At 39.5% G+C, this 16,605-nt stretch overlaps 1 protein-coding gene across 4 annotated transcripts in view; it reads left to right on the forward strand.

Annotated features, from left to right (window-relative positions):
• LOC149180107 (Sphingomyelin synthetase family protein) overlaps positions 1-14,375 on the forward strand; it is a 93,668-nt gene extending 79,293 nt beyond the window's left edge. For all 4 annotated transcript variants that reach the window (XM_089415898.1, XM_089415900.1, XM_089415899.1 and 1 more), the window contains 2 exons: positions 13,584-13,786; positions 13,878-14,375. In XM_089415898.1, the coding sequence (XP_089272024.1) occupies positions 13,584-13,786; positions 13,878-14,270 (596 nt within the window). In that variant the 3' untranslated portion in view covers positions 14,271-14,375. The remainder of the gene's footprint in view (positions 1-13,583; positions 13,787-13,877) is intronic.
• Positions 14,376-16,605: the final 2,230 nt, after the last annotated feature.

Below are 16,605 nucleotides of genomic sequence, written 5' to 3' on the forward strand. Positions count from 1 at the left end.
CTGAAACTCCCCTAGCGAATGTGTTCGCTCAACTGCTAGGTCAACTATACCACAAATGTCGTAGTCAACCGACATATCTGGTAAATGATAGGTTGTCCCACCTGGATCCCAATGCCAGGCTAGGCTTCCGGTATCCCCAATGTCTGGAAGCTCTTGTTGAGGTTCACCCCAGTTTACTACCATCTCCATAATCTTAGCCCACTCCATTGGGTACCAACTTAGAATCTCTCGCCATCCAACCCTAAGAGAGGAATTGAATGCACGAATTCCCATACATGGAACAACTCCCACCTGCGAGCGCTGTAGCCTGCGCAACTCATGTTGCCTCATCTCACAATCCTGATCAACACATGATATTTGTCTAGGTAACTTTGCCCCTCTCTCTCTATTGTGTAGAGGTAACCTAACAATGCTATCAACCCACCTATGTATGCTTGAAGAGGGATACTCCGCCACTCCAATGTGTACTCCTCTAGCTGTACCATTAGGGAATTCAACCGTTCCCCAACACGAGTCAGCTTGGCTGCTGACTCGACACAAACTGCTCTCATGCCATCTAGCTCCTTGTTTTGCTGCAAAATGGTCTCTCGGACTATTGTGGCCTTCTTTCTCAATGCTAGAGGGCCAGTTTGGAGCTGATGAAACTACTGTGGGCAGTTAACATTTGTAAACTCGGGCACAACTCTGGGTACCTCTTTGCCTATTGACACTTCATCAATGGATATGCCTACTGGCACCTCATCAATCAGTTTTGGGCCGTTATCACCTGACAACTAGGACACGACCCTGGACACCTCATCAGTGGATACCACATCAACGGATGGTCCTACTATGGTATGCTCTACGCTCTCCACCAAGGTGTCAACAGAAGCTATTGGAGGGATCTCCAACAAGGGTGACTCTTATGTTACACTAGGTAGATCTACATGCTCCTCATAATCTTGCGTGTCCTCTTCCTCATGCTCAACCTCCTCCTCACGCCCCTGATATCTAAAGCCTGGTCCCCACCAACAAAAGCGCCTCCTAGTCTCGGTCTCTAACAACCCCTGTCTTGTCCACTCCTTTTGAGGAGGTTTGATGCCCTGATTTTGTCGACTTTCCCCACATGGTGTAAATGGCTACACCCCCATCGCTTGCGCACCTCTAATGTCTTTGTTGTAAGGATGAGGATGGATCTGGTCCATCAACTTCCTCAACTGAGCCAACCTCCCATTGTTCCATCGAATTCGACCCCGAAATTCCTGCATACTGAATCTTCCTAGAGCCATGGGTTTGTCTATGGTTTCACCCGTCACTATGCATACATGCCCAACTCTTCCATGATATCATTGGCTACCCCACAACTGACCAAGATCATGCTCTGATACCACTGTATTTTTCCAAACCAGGAAAATACAACAAATAATAGATGCATGGACTAAACTACAACAATAAAAATCTGAACAAGAGCACAATTAAAAAACCCACAAAATTCGAAAATAGTTCTGAACCTTTTTATTAATTATGCATGGAAAATCAAGTACAATAGGATGAAATCCATAGAACTTGGGTTGCTACAACAAGTAACGCAAAACCCAAGTGAGAATGTGTAGGATCAAGTGCTGGAATTGGCCCAAATTTGTAGCTTGAATTTTCCCAAAAATTTTGTTGTTGACTATTGAATGGAACTAGTCGTTCTACTCAAAATAATGTCCGGAATGATTTGAAATTACAACCACAAGGTCCTCTCCTCAAACCCGAAATACCCAGAAAAGGTTTGGCCTATCTCCAAGCCAAAATCGAATCCACAAAGCGATGCAAATTTCCCAGCTAACCAACAATTCTCCCTGCTATAAGAATGAGGATTTCAAGTCCGAATATCGCTCGAAAAATTTATAAAATTAGCTAGAGACTCCTTTAAATAAACCCACAAAAACCCATGAAGGGTTTGGGCTAAATCCACCAACCCTCAGTGACCCCCAACAAGTGCGAATTGCCCAATTTGGTTAGAAAACGCCTAGTATGGATACTGTTGAATTAAGCCCAAATCCACCATTGGAAATCTCTCCCAACTCTGGCTAAATTCTTTGATGAGAAATACCTCTTATCTCCGACCCTTATCTCTCCTCAACCTCTATTCCTCCAACCCTTGCGCAAGCCTGCCTGGGGACCCCTGCACACTTCTAGAAATGTAGAATTTAGGCCCCAATAATTCCCTCAAACTCGACCCTGCTAATCACCACAAAATGTCTAGATAAAATAATGGAAAAGCTTGCAAATCATTTGGTGTTATGCTCCTCCTTAACTAGTCTCCCCACAAGCAATTCGAACCACATCTATGCCCTAGAAGAAACACACACTAGTTGAAATAACCTGCAAATATGCCCAATGGAAACTTTAAATTGAGTTCCCCAAATTTGCCTCACTAGGGAGACACTCGAAGTTCTCTGAAATGAGGGTGGAATTCCTGCTTGGAAATTCCTTGTGCTAAACAACATGGGTTGTCTTGGCTAAGCAACTCAATGTTGAAATATGTAACTAGGTTCGGCTTTCATAATGACATATGTAATCATGATTTCATGTATTTGATGTAATGAGAAAAATATATTTAGTTTATGTCAAGCACCCATTGAGAGCTTCTAGGTCATTATCATGTATGAAAGACCCATTTGGGGCATGTTACATATTGGAAAGAAATTTATTTGAGTCAATGTTAGATTCAAAAGACCCTCCAAGACCTTGTCCAAATGCTACAAGCAAGTCGGCCTTCTAAAGAAGCAATCAACCTACACAAGATGATATGTCGGCCTAGGATGAAGAGAAGTCGACCTAAAAGCATGAGTGTGAAAAGTATATAAAGGAGGACTCAGCCTCACTTGAAGAAGCATCAATGAAGCATCCACGAAAAGGAAGGAAGTGCGAATAGGAAAGAATAAAGCCTCTTGAAGCAACGAAGAAAGGAGAAGAATGTTGAAGTCTTCTAGCATTTTTTTGGGTCCTTCCACTCACACATGTGACTGTGACTAGGGTTTTTGTAGTGGGGTTTCGACAGACCTTGAAGAAACCAAGATAAAGTTCAAGAAAAGAGTATTCAAGCTAGCCGAATTCACAAGAAGGGTTGAGGTCAAGCGAAGGAGAGGAGCCTCACCAATCTGCCCCAATCAACTCACGCATGGAATTTTTGTGATGACAAGTAGGCCGAAAATTGCAAGCTTGTAGTAAGAGGCCGAAATTTGAAAATAAGTTGAAATCTGTGCTATAACAGTCAGTTTGACTAGCGTAGACTCAGAAAGAAGAAGAGTTGTTCAAGGAAGAATTGTGACTTGGTCGTGGAGAGGTTCTTGGTCAAGGGTCTAGGTATTGGAATTCATGAACTGAAGATCCTATAAGAAGAAGAATTTTGTGGGTTTTCCTCTCAAGATTGGAGAGTTTTTGGCCCTGGATGATCACCTATATCTTGTATCCTTTGTCTTATTGTTCTTTATGTTTTAATAGCTGTTTGATGAAGAAAACACATTATTAATCAAGCTAAGGAAGAACCTAATTGAGAAAAGTAAAAATTCTTCACAAGCAGTTATCATTTTAGGAGAAATCACCTACACTTGCTGCCCCGAGATTTCTAACCATGGTATCAGAGCTAAGGTAACAAGACAAGGAAAGGAAAGGCAACTTAGCAAATGACATTCAAGGATTGAAGCACTGAAAGAAGAATCAAAGAAAGGACAAGACATCAAGGAGAACATTGAATCCTCAAGAAGAGCTACTCAAGGGTCGAGTTCAAGAACATCTCCAAGCAAACTTGATCAAATTCTAGGCTCAATTCCTTTACTAGATCCATTATAAAGGCAGCGAAGAAGTCTAACCTTCAAAAAGACGAATTAACTACAAGGTGGAACAAAAGACTGGGCTATATTCCATAAAGGCATGCATACATATAGGGCATCATTTCACCTACAAGAAGATCGAGGAGCTACAAGTGTTGAAGAATGTAACTAGGTTCGATCTTCTGTCTTCATAAATGTATTTGAGTCATTATGTAATGTACTTATAAAAAGAATGAAAAATAATTTTTTTATTATTGCTACAATGACTTAATGAAGTGTGGGTTTCATGTTTCGGTCATCTTTTATTAGTCAAAGTCCTCATTGCGGACTCTTAGGATTTCTATTGAGTCATTAGAGTCATTGTACATTTTATGAGACCCTTCTTGGGCTTTTGAATCATGTAAAAAGGTTTATTTTTGAGTCAAATAAGGTATTTGACACCTTCACACCAAGTCGGCCTCAAACTGGGCAATTCGATCTTACCTAAAGCCTATATATACAAGCAATTTGAATTCATTTGGAGGCGTTTGTCTCACAAGTTCGATATTCGAGTAAAGGAGGCAGAAATAGTGCGAAATTCCAAGAAGAGAAGAAGAAGTGCTGGATGGATCAAGGTCGAAGGTTTTGGGCTATCTCTTTCTCTCTCTTGTGCAAAGTTACTGAGCCAGTTGCTGGATCGAAGTTTTACTGCTGGAAGGGTCGAAATTCTGAAAGTGTTGGGTTGAAGATTCTTTTGTTGGAAGGTCGAAGTTCTGGATTTGTTGGGTCGAAGTGCTGCTGCTGCAAGGTCGAAGATCTGGGTTGAAGTTGCATGAAGGAGAGGCTGACTTGGTGGTTGGAGGAGGTCTGTGTCTAGGTTGAAGTGTCTTGGATTATCTCAAGAAAACTATTGAAGGAGGAGATTTTGACTGGGTTTTCCCCTAGATAGGGGTTTTGCCCTGGCAGAGTGCCTACATCTTGTGTGTCGTGTTTTTGTTATCTTCATACACACATAATTTGGTAATTGCTTGATGAAAGATAATATAATGAAGAAGTAAAAGAAGCCAACTTAATTCAAAAGTAATTATTAAGAAAGAGAAATCTAATCCTAACTCTACTAGCATTGATTTCTCAACATGGTATTAGAGCTAAGGTCAAGGAAGATTGAAGATCACTCTGTTGGCTCGAAGGAAATGGTTACTTCCTCTATGATAAGTTATATGAGAATGGGATTCAATACTGCAGGACGCTGGATCAAGAAGATCTACTATTTATTCAACAAGGTCAAAAGTTAAGGGTTTTTAGCTGCACTTACAAGTTCACTTAATGATGATAATGCATGTATTATTGACAACGGAGCATCAAGGCATGTGATAGGGAGAGTAAACAACTTCACACTCTATCAAAAGAACCATCTTCTCTTGTAGAGTTCTATGATCAACATCTTTGAAGCTGGAACATGGAGCTAAGCTACATCTCAACAATATACTATATGTTCCAGGTTTGAAAAAGAATTTGCTTTCAATTTCTTGCTTAGAAGATAAAGGGGATAGAGTTGCTTTTATTTACGGAAAGGTTTTGGTTTGGGGAAAAGATTCAAGTATTGATAAAGCTAGGGTTATTGGAGTTCATGAAGGAAGCTTATATAGAGTTATAACGCCATCTCCTCAAGCTCTAGTTCATATGGAAATCATTCCCATTGAGCTATGGCATAAAAGATATGGCCATATCACTCTTAATTAACTGGTTCATGGTATCCCCAATATCGAAGAAGATCGTAAAGGAGTTTGCACAGGATGTTCTTTGGGTAAACATACAAGAAAACCATTTACAAATAGTGAAACAAGGTCTAAATAAATATTAGACCTCATTCATTCTGATGTGTGTGGGCCTATGTCTAACAAATCACTTGGAGGTCATCTTTACTATGTAACATTCATTGATGATCACTCTAGAAAGACATGGCTCTACCTTCTCAAGAAAAAGATGAAGTATTTGAGAAATTCAAGGAGTTTAGATTTGAAGTGGAAACCCTAACCGAAAGAAAATAAAGACTTTGAGATCTGACAATGGTGGGGAATACACTTCTAAATAATTGATTGCATATTGTAAAGAAGCAGGAATTAAGAGGGAGCTCATTGTTCCCTACTATCCTGAACAAAATGGAGTGGCCAAAAGAAAGAATAGGACAATTGAAGAAGGTATACGAACAATGCTCCTTGATCAAGACTTACCAAAATTTCTATGGGGAGAAGTAGCATTGACAACAATATATATTCAAAATAGAAGTCCTCATAGAATTCTTGAAAATATTACACTTGAGGAAGCATTCACAGGGAAGAAGCCAAGTGTGGACCATCTCCAAATCTTTGGGAATCTTGCCTATATCCACGTTCCAAAGGAAAAACGATAGAAGTTAGATTCTACAAGCATGAAAGGGATCTTCGTTGGCTATAACCTCTCCTCAAAAGCATATAAAATCTACATCAAGGAAGGAAGACATATTGGAGTAAGTAGGGACGTAAGCAAGGAAATCAAGCTGTTTGGCTTCACAGACTTTGATTGGGGTGGCAGTGAGACCGATGGAAAATGCACTACAGGTGGATGCTTTAGTTTGGGATCTGCCATTGTCTCATGGATTAGTAGAAAGCAAGATCCTGTTACTTTGAGTAGTGCTGAAGCAGAGTATGTGGCTGCATGTGAAGTAGGAAAGGAGGCTGTATGGTTGAGGAAGCTTTTGATAGATTTGTTTGAAAAACCTCTGGGTCCTACTGTGATAAACTGTGATAATTAAAGCTGCATCAAGATGTCTGAAGATCCCGTGTTTCATGTTAGGACGAAGCATATCAACAATAAGTTCTACTACAATAGGAACTTGGTGCAGGATGGGATCATGAAGCTACAGTATGTCTCGACCACCGATCAGTGAGCTGATATACTAACAAAATATCTTCGTAATAAGAAATTTGAATATCCTAGAAACATGCTTGGTTTAGTAGATATCGCTGATCTTGTTGACGATGATAAAAGTTTGGAAGAGATTTGTTGAGGCTGTGTGTGAGACACATTGCCTGGGAGGACATCAGGTCGACACTACTTGTTGATGTCTAGATCCTGAATTAGGGAGGGTGGCGTTGGTCATAGAACTTTGATCTCAGATACACATCTGGATCCCTGGGTTGATGGTTAGCAAGTAAGCTTGATGGTACCTAGAGAGGCTAAAAGATTTAGTCCATCTTAGTCCCACCTGGATAGATTGCCCTATTCAAGAATCTAGTCCATGCCATTGCGGTGTCTAAACTCTTCATAGTTGATATTTTTTGAGATCTTCCTTGTACTTGTATATGTTATTATGAATACCTCCCTAGTTAAGAGGGAGTGTTGAAGAATGTAACTAGGTTCGGTCTTCATAAATGTATTTGAGTCATTATGTAATGTACTTATCAAAAGAATGAAAAATATTTTTTTTATTATTGCTACAATGACTTATTAAAGCATGGGTTTCATGCTTGGGTCATCTTTTATTAGTCAAAGTCCCCATTGTGGACTCCTAGGATTTATATTGAGTCATTAGAGTCATTGTACATTTTATGAGACCCTTCTTGGGCTTTTGAATCATGTAAAAAGGTTTATTATTGAGTCAAATAAGGTATTTGACACCTCCACACCAAGTTAGACTCAAAGAGATCAAGTCGGCCTCAAATTGGGCAATTCGACTGCACCTAAAGCCTATATATACAAGCAGTTCGAATTCATTTGGAGGCATCTGTCTCACAAGTTCGATATCCAAGTAAAGGAGGCAAAAAAGTGCGAAATTCCAAGAAGAGAAGAAGAAGTGATGGAGGGATCTAGGTCGGAGGTTTTGGGCTATCTCTTTCTCTCTGTTATGTGAAGTTACTGGGCCAGTTGCTGGATCGAAGTTTTACTATTGGAAGGGTCGAAATTTTGAAAGTGTTGGGTCAAAGATTCTGTTGCTGGAAGGTCGAAATTCTGGATTTGCTTGGTCAAAGTGCTGCTGTTGCAAGGTCGAAGTTGCTGAAAGGAGAGGCTAACTTGGTGGTTGGAGGAGGTCTGTGTCTAGGTTGAAGAGTCTTGGATTATCTCAAGAAAACTTTTGAAGGAAGATATTTTTACTAGGTTTTCCCCTAGAAAGGGGTTTTTCCCTGGTAGTGTGCCTACATCTTGTGTCTCGTGTTTTTGTGATCTTCATACACACATGATTTGGTAGTTGGTTGATGAAAGATAATATAACAAAGAAGTAAAGAAGCCAACTTAATTCACACGTCATTATCAAGAAAGAGAAATCTAACCCTAACTCTACTAACATTGATTTCTCAACAACAAGAAGGATAAGCGAAGCATGGATAATCAAGCCATGATCTTGAACAGAGAGTTGTTGTCCAAGCAAAGAAAAATAGTCATTCCTTACCATATTCTTGTCACACGTGCAACAAAAAAAAGGGTCGAAAATCTCATTCAAATTGCTAGAGGGAAGGTTAAAATTGCAGGCAAAATCTTCTAGTCTATCATCAAGATCCTTTGAAAGCATAATTCCTAGCAAAGAAAACAAATGTCTAGATTATTTGCACCACTACATGAAGTCAAACCTATAGTATCAATTGCAGATATGAGATTCTGAGATCTCTCTATCTCTGTGATAACATAGATCTCATCTTCAAGATGTGTCCTTGTGACACCATTACTCTACTCTATTCATAAGTTCAAATCTTGTGGTGACCGAGTTCATGTGGCACAAAAGATGCAGTCACCAACCTCATATATATTCTCTGAAATTTGAAAGGACTAAGGAAGCAAACCTGAAGCAGTCCAAGTCATCAAGCAAATGTTGGAACTGTACCATCACTAGAGACATTGTTACACTTGTAGCTATCAATTTTGCGTGAAGACTTGTGAAGCTGTAAAAACATTGATCCAAGGTCAGTAATCAAGGGCTTTGTGGCAATCATATACTTGAATGAAGGAACAAATGAGTACAATGAAGAATATCTCACATCAATGAAGATGGTATCCAAAATTGCAAGTCATCTCAACAAAGGTAAGTAACCATAAGGTATGTATGGTATATTTTATGTTTTAGGGTTGGAAATATGATTCTAGGCTTTGTTAAAAATCTAGGAAAGGGATAAACCCTAGCATGACATAAAGAGGGAATAGATTCTAATCCAGGGTTTGAAATTTAGAAGCCCTAGGTTGACCTCTTGGTTACATGAAAACCCTAAAAATATTGGCATCATGTTTTAGGTATCATATACTTTGCTTGGGGTGCTTGTCAATAAATATTGCAGGTACAAGAAGTAAAGATGGATGGGCTAAAACTTTGAAAACATGATGGAAGAAGGAACTTGTATAACTATGGATGTTTGGATCCCAGCAAGATGGAGAGAAGGATGAAAAAGGGCTTCACCTTGGCAGTAAAAAAGGAAAAGCATTATAACGTGATGCATCGTTTAGAAGACGACATCATTATTACATACCATTGAAGCAAGAGCGCATGGCATCAACATAAGAAGCTTGAAAGATAGCTGAAGTAGAAGTCTATGACACTCACAATTAGAAGTAAGTAGCTCTTGCAAACCTCATAGGAATCATAAGTAACACTTATGGGTAAAATAAAGTCATCTAGTATAGAGCTCATCATACATCATTAAAAAAGGAGCATTTGCAGGATGAGGATGATCAAGATCCTTTGTTGGAATCTTTATTGGAAGAAGCAAGTGTCTCACCGAGAATTCCACCTTGTATGGGGTTCATGGGATGATGGTATGATGACAAAGAAGTGAAGTAGGTCAAGATGATTGACGAAATTTCATTCAAGGAAGCTTCCAAAGGAAGTGTAGATGACCAAAAAGAAGAAAAAAGGTATGTATGCATATGTTTGATAAGTTAGGTCATGCCATCATATAGTTGCAATCAACTAGGATAGATACTCTACCTCATGAGTATGATCAAAAGAAAGGGTTCTCTTCTGTTGAAAAGATGCATTGAAGGCATGGTTCACATATTGACTAGATGAAATCAGCATAATATGTCCTCATATGGAATATGAGGTGGTTGACAAAGATGAAGGAACTATGATTGGAAGTTCCTGGGAAGCAACATGTGAATAGAGAAAAAAAGAGATCGTGAAAGATGTAACTGTGGAGAAGGCAATCAACATCCAATGACAAGAAGAATTGACTATGATATCTCCATGGGAAAGGTATGAAGACCTTGGAAAAGTCTAAAAAGAAAGAAGACCCTTGGGCCTTGACAAATGAATATCTTGGAGATATGTCACTATATATGTGTGCAGGATGTTGATGTTACAACAAGATGTCATGATGAAGGGCCATCACAAAAGGTAATCTTGGATATGATGTTCATTTTTTAATTTTGAACAATATCTGGATGGCTTGATATAGGGCTACCAAAAAAGAGTAGTGGAAGCTACCCACAATTGGTAATCATGTGGTGGGATTGAAGATCCTGAAGGAGACATGATATGGAAAAGGTAGTTGTATGAGTAAGAGCCAGATATGATCTAATGGTTCACTCTCCGATAAAAGGAAGGATGACATGACTACCTTGATTCAAGAAGGAAAATGATGGATGGTCGATGTCCTAAAAAGAAGTCTCAAAGATGAAGGCTCCATAATGTTAAAGATGAAATTCATGACATCTAATGGAGGAGCGCTAGGAGCGCTACAAGCAACTGAAGGTCCCATGATCTCCACTAATGAATAAAGAGCAACTGTTGGGAACAGGTCCCTAGTTAAGAGGGAGCTTGGAAGCAAGTTTCTGAATCAAAAGAAACTTGGAAGCAAGTCCCTAAGCTAAGAGGGAGCTTAGACAAGTCCTTGGTTAAGAGGGAGCTTGGAAGCAAGTTTCTGAATCAAAAGAAACTTGGAAGCAAGTCCCTAAGCTAAGAGGGAGCTTAGACAAGTCCTTGGTTAAGAGGGAGCTTGGGGACATTCCTTTTATAGGAATGGATACATTCCTTCATTGGAATGGGTATATCCTACCTAGTTGAGAGGGAGAGATAGACACATCATTCTTGTCTTTACTCGGGAAGAAAGAATGGAGGATTGGGTAAGCATCTGCTATCCGATACTCTTTGAGGATGTGGTAGGGCATTCAAGATAAGAATAGTCATAGAGGATCGATATTCTTTTAGGACTGAGAATCCAAGATATGAATAGTTCTAGAAGGACATACCCTGTGAAGGGGTATGTTCCTTGAGAGGCAATGATGAAGGTGTCTATAAATCATTGGTATCACCAACATTGTGCTCTGATCTCGTGGAGAGATAGCGTTGTTAGTTAAGGTCTTGCTATGTGACAATGCTGTATGATATGATGCTATACAAATGGGTTACCAATCTGACTCTTCTTATGAGAATTCTTCTGATTTAGAATGTCCAAGTACCTTGTATGGATTATGAATACCTCCCTAGTTAAGAGGGAGTGTTGAAATACGTAACTAGGTTCAGCCTTCATAATGACATATAATCATGATTTTATGTATTTTATGTAATGAGAAAAATAAATTTATTCTAGGTCAAGCTCCCATTGAGAGCTTCTCGGTCATTGTCATGTATGAAAGACCCATTTGGGGCATGTTACATATTGGAAAGAAATTTATTTGAGTCAATGTTAGAGTCAAAAGACCCTCCAAGACCTTGTCCAAATGCTACAAGCAAGTTGGCCTTCTAAAGAAGCAATCAACCTACACAAGATGATATGTCGGCCTAGGATGAAAAGAAGTCGGCCTAAAAGCGTGGGTGTGAAAACTATATAAAGGAGGACTCGACCTCACTCGAAGGAGCATCAATGAAGCATCCACGAAAAGGAAGTAAGTGCAAATAGGAAATAAGAAAGCCTCTTGAAGCAAAGAAGAAAAGGAGAAGAAGATCAAATTGTTCTAGCATTGTTTTTGGGTCCTTCCACTCACAAGTGTGACTGCAACTAGGGTTTTTGCAGTGGGGTTTCAGCAGCCTTGAAGAAACCAAGATAAAGTTCAAGAAAAGAGTATTCAAGCTAGCTGAATTCACAAGAAGAAGGGTCTAGGTCAAGTGAAGGAGAGAAGCCTCACCAATCTGCCCCAATCAGCTCACACGTGCGGAATTTCTGTGATTACAGGTAGGCCGAAAATTGCAGGCCTGTAGAAAGAGGACGAAACTTGAAAAGAAGCCGAATTCTGTGGTATAGCAATCAGTTTGACCAACGTAGACTCAGAAGGAAGAAGAGCTGTTCAAGGAAGAATCATGACTTGGTCTTGGAGAGGTTCTTGGTCAAGGGTCTAGGTATTGGAATTCATCAATTGAAGATTCTATAGGAAGAAGAATTCTGTGGGTTTTCCTCTCAAGATTGGAGTGGTTTTGGCCCTGGTTGATCGCCTCTATCTTGTGTCCTTTGTCTCATTGTTCTTTATGTTTTGATAGTTGTTTGATGAAGAAGACACATTATTAATCAAGCTAAGGAAGAACCTAATTAAGAAAAGTAAAAATTCTTCACAAGCAGTTGTCAGTTTAAGAGAAATCACCCACACTTGCTGCCCCTAGATTTCTCAACACTCAAGAGAACTAACATTGAATTATCAAATGATCAAAGGATATCCAAATGAGAGCTTCCATGCTCTATTTATAATTGTTGGCCCTCTCCTTCTTGGTTGCCCCCATCCTCCACTAGTTCGCACCCTTTCTGTTTCTCTCTCGTCCAAGAAGCGCGAATTGCTCCATTGGGTCGAATTTCCTTATTCTGTGGCCCCCACATTGTATTAGAGCTGTAATTTTCCATTTCTCCCAAGTCCCATACACCAAAAATGTCTCCAATGCCCAGCTTACAAAATTGTGCTATGCTTAGCACCTCCCCAATAAACTCCGTTAATCCCTTCAAATGAAAAATCAAAATTGGGGATATTATATCACTGCTCTCTTGCCTGCTCACACAATTGTTTCCTGCTGAAACTAGTCTCGGCTTGCTCCTCAAATTCCTGATCTTCAATCCTCAACCAATGCGCTATACCATCAACACAGAATCATCATTTGTGCCTTTGTCTTTCTCTTACCTTAATAGGTCTTCGATTCTTGCAAGAATGCCAAGTTCGAATTTGTGTTCACATAAGTGCAACAAGTTCCTTTTGCCAGTTAACTGGAGCAAGTCTCAGTTACACTTGGAGTAGCTCTCAGTTAACTGGCTCGATTTACTCCTTGTTTTCCTCTAGTTGTGAACTGAATTAACTGAGGACTTAACTTGTCCTGTCTTCACTTGTCTTTGAAGTCTTAACTCGTCCTAACTGAACTTGTCATTGCAGTCTTAACTTGCCCTAACTGGACTTGTTTCTGCCACATCATCCTATAGTCTAATTCAAGAAGACTTCAACGAACTGAAGCTCTAACACTACGCATGCAATCTACTGATGACCATTCCAGTGAACTGGAAATCAACTCATCACAACTGAAGTCTAACTCATGATCTCACATGTAAGCTAGAGAAAGACAATTCGAAGCCTTTACTGGCTAAGGCACAAGCCAGAAGACCTTCCCTCGCTACATCTTCGGCAAGAAGAAAAATATGTTCTTAAGAGAGTGAAGCTTGTTACAGACTGTGAAAGGAAAACATTCAAGTGGTGTCAGCATGCAATCTATTGTTAATTTTGTGATTATGGTTTATTGTTCTATCTTTTTCTATTGATCCTGCTAATTTGATGTTTGGCAGCTCTTTCGAATGAGTTTTTGTTCTGGTTTGTATTACATTTATGTATTGCGTTGGTGAATAACTTATTTAGTGGATAATGTGGCAGTGCCTGTTGAGGAATATCCAGCTGAAATAATACCAGATTGGGGGTGGATGAAATTTCTAGTCAATATTTTGAGACCTACAAGTTCATCAACATCAGATGAAACATCATGGTTCAACACTCTGAAGAGAGCTGGTGGTGGTTGCAATGATCTTGTTTATAGTGGTCATATGCTTGTTGCGGTGCTTACAGCAATGGCCTGGACGGTATGTCTTTGATCTTTTCTACATTCCATCAGGAAGATTTAGCAATTTCACTTACTGGTTTCTTATCATGATATTCAACTGTGGTTCCCAGGAAGCCTATCCAGGCTGGACATCAGCAGTAATATGGTTTCTAGTTTTACATAGTGCCCAAAGGGAAATCCGTGAAAGACATCACTACAGTGTTGACTGTGTTGGAGCTATATATGTGGGTATTCTGCTATGGAGGACCACTAGTTTTATTTGGTCTGCAAAAGATCGATCTAAGAAGCTCAAGTTGGAGCGGCTTGCCAATGTTGAAGGCAGATTGGTTCAAGCTGCCAAGGATGCTGATATTGAGAAGGTGCGGGAGCTGCTAAGCCAGGTTGATCATCCTATTCAGGACAAAAAACCTATGAAATGGGCACTTTGGGGTTTTGCTACCTTTGTAATTGTTTTCTGCCTTGGCATTGGACTTCTGGCCTTTACTTGGACTGCAGATGGATGACCATTCCAGAGAAAGATTAGAATTTTGCTATCTAAAATAACTTATTCTTCACTTGAATTGGGATTTAGACATTTAATGAAATTTTTGACAAAGTTGTTTGGATTAGTTTGATCAACTCATAATTACTATTTCTGTGTTACAAAATTTAGGGAATCTTGGAAGTGTTCGTAAATCTTATATCATAGCTTGATTACATAAATATAAGGAATATTCATCTTTTAAGGATCATGAAACGTCAGAAGACCCTTAGTGCTTGTTCAGGGGTAAGGGATTTTTTTTTTTAAAATTATTATTTGTAACACTATCTGATCAATCCAGAACTTTCGTGTATCAGCTTGGCCTAGGGTGATGCTAAGGGATATTGTTGTGATGCTTAATTTGTGTAGGTGTTCTTACAAAAATCTGTCAAAAAGCCTAGCAAATACTTTCCTTCTGAGAATTTTTCAATCTTTCCTTCTGTCAATACATTGAAGAACAATGATCTTATTCTTCTATTCCACTTGGATAGTTCAAAATACATTTACAACTCAAGGTAGTTCTATAAGAAGGAAATCTAAGTCTATGTTACCAGAAACGGTATTGTAGACTACCATTTTGCAAGAAACAGCTGAGACAGGGAAACAATTTAGAAACACCATTTCTTGGGCATTTCGCTGCCTATGGTGGCATTTCAGATAAGCAGCTATACCTTTTATCTTTAAGAAAAAAAGGAGCAATAAAGGAACACCCAAACATTAAGATGTGAACGTAATTTGATTAATGACATTGATATAATACATATGGTGTTAATTTTCCATGAAATTCTGCAACTACTTAGATGAATAACTGAAAGCTGAATTCTAGTTTACTTTCACCAAGATACAAAAATTCTTAACAACTTATTCTTAACATCACACAAATTGACACGCTTGTTGTAGTATTTTATTGATTGAACTTGAGCAATTGAATCTCTTACAAGGCAATCTGTCTCCCTGAGAACACAATTGTTCTCTTGCTAAACTAGCTTGAACTCACCCTGCAAACCCTTGATCTATGCTCCTAATCCTTTGCGCACTTCCTGGCCATATTTCCTTGCACACGAGGCCTATCTCCTTACGCACAAAATCTCCTATTTTGTAGTGCACTAGTCTCCTATTTTTGTGCACACTTGGCCTCCTATTTTGTAGCACACTAGTCTCCTTTTTTTGTGCACACTTGGCCTCCTATTTTGCAGCGCAAATCTGCTCCCAAAACTTGTGTGCTCTTGCTCCTCAAGGATACGCACACCACAACAAAGAATTGTTTTCACAAAACTTGTGCACACAACAATGAATAAAATTCTTGTGCCTTTGCCCTTCCTTTGTAGATTTGATCCGTGCTAAATTAGGCTAGTACAAATTTAGAACTCCGGTGGTTGATTGACAAGTTAACTAAGAGAACTCCTCTCTCCAATCAACATTGGAGTCACAACTCGTCCTTCCTTCAATTAATGACTGAAGTTCCAACTTGTCCTATCTGAACTCGTCACTACCACCCAATCCTGTAGTTAAACTAAAGAAGGCTCCACATAATTGAACCTCCAACACTATGCATGAACTAAAGTCTATCTCATGATTTCGAACCATGCTAAGAGAAGGACAAACTCGTGGTCCTTTTGGTTAAGGCACAACCCATAAGACCTTCACTCGCTACAATTTTCAACACTCCCTCTTAGCAAGGAAGGGATTCTATACAACTCCCAACTTATCTCTGATATAGACGAAACTACCTCTTGCCAATGCGTTGGTCAAGATATATGTTGTCTGGTCCTCTGTTGGAATGTACGGTAGCTTCACTATTCCTTTTTGTGCACAATCCTTGAGATGATGACACTTGATCTCAATATGCTTGGAGCGATCATGAAACACTGGGTTCTTAGAGAGCTTAATGCAACTCTGATTGTTACATTGTATCACTATAGGCTCCATCCCATGCCTGAAAAGTTCCATAAGCAACTTCCTCATCTAGATATCTTCACATGCTTCCAAATTGGCAACCATGTACTCGACCTTTGTTGAATTGAGTGCAACTAATCTCTGCTTTCTGCTAAACCAGGGAACAATTGCTGACCCAATGCTGAAGACGCAACCTGAGTACTCTTCCAATCTGTGGAGCACCCTACTCATCTGCATTTGTGAAGCCCTCAATCCTCACTCCATCACCCTGTCTGTACCATAATCCATAATTTGTTGTGCCTCTAAGATACCTCAAAACATGCTTCATAGGAATCCAGGGAACTATGGTTGGTTCCGTCATGAATTGACTTGGTTTATTGCAAAACAAATATCAGGCCATGTGTTGACCAATTACATCAACG

This window comes from Pinus tabuliformis, chromosome 3_2 (genome assembly GCF_031772625.1).
Source record: "Pinus tabuliformis cultivar Carrire ecotype Pingquan chromosome 3_2, CPIR1, whole genome shotgun sequence".
Taxonomy (NCBI): domain Eukaryota; kingdom Viridiplantae; phylum Streptophyta; class Pinopsida; order Pinales; family Pinaceae; genus Pinus; species Pinus tabuliformis.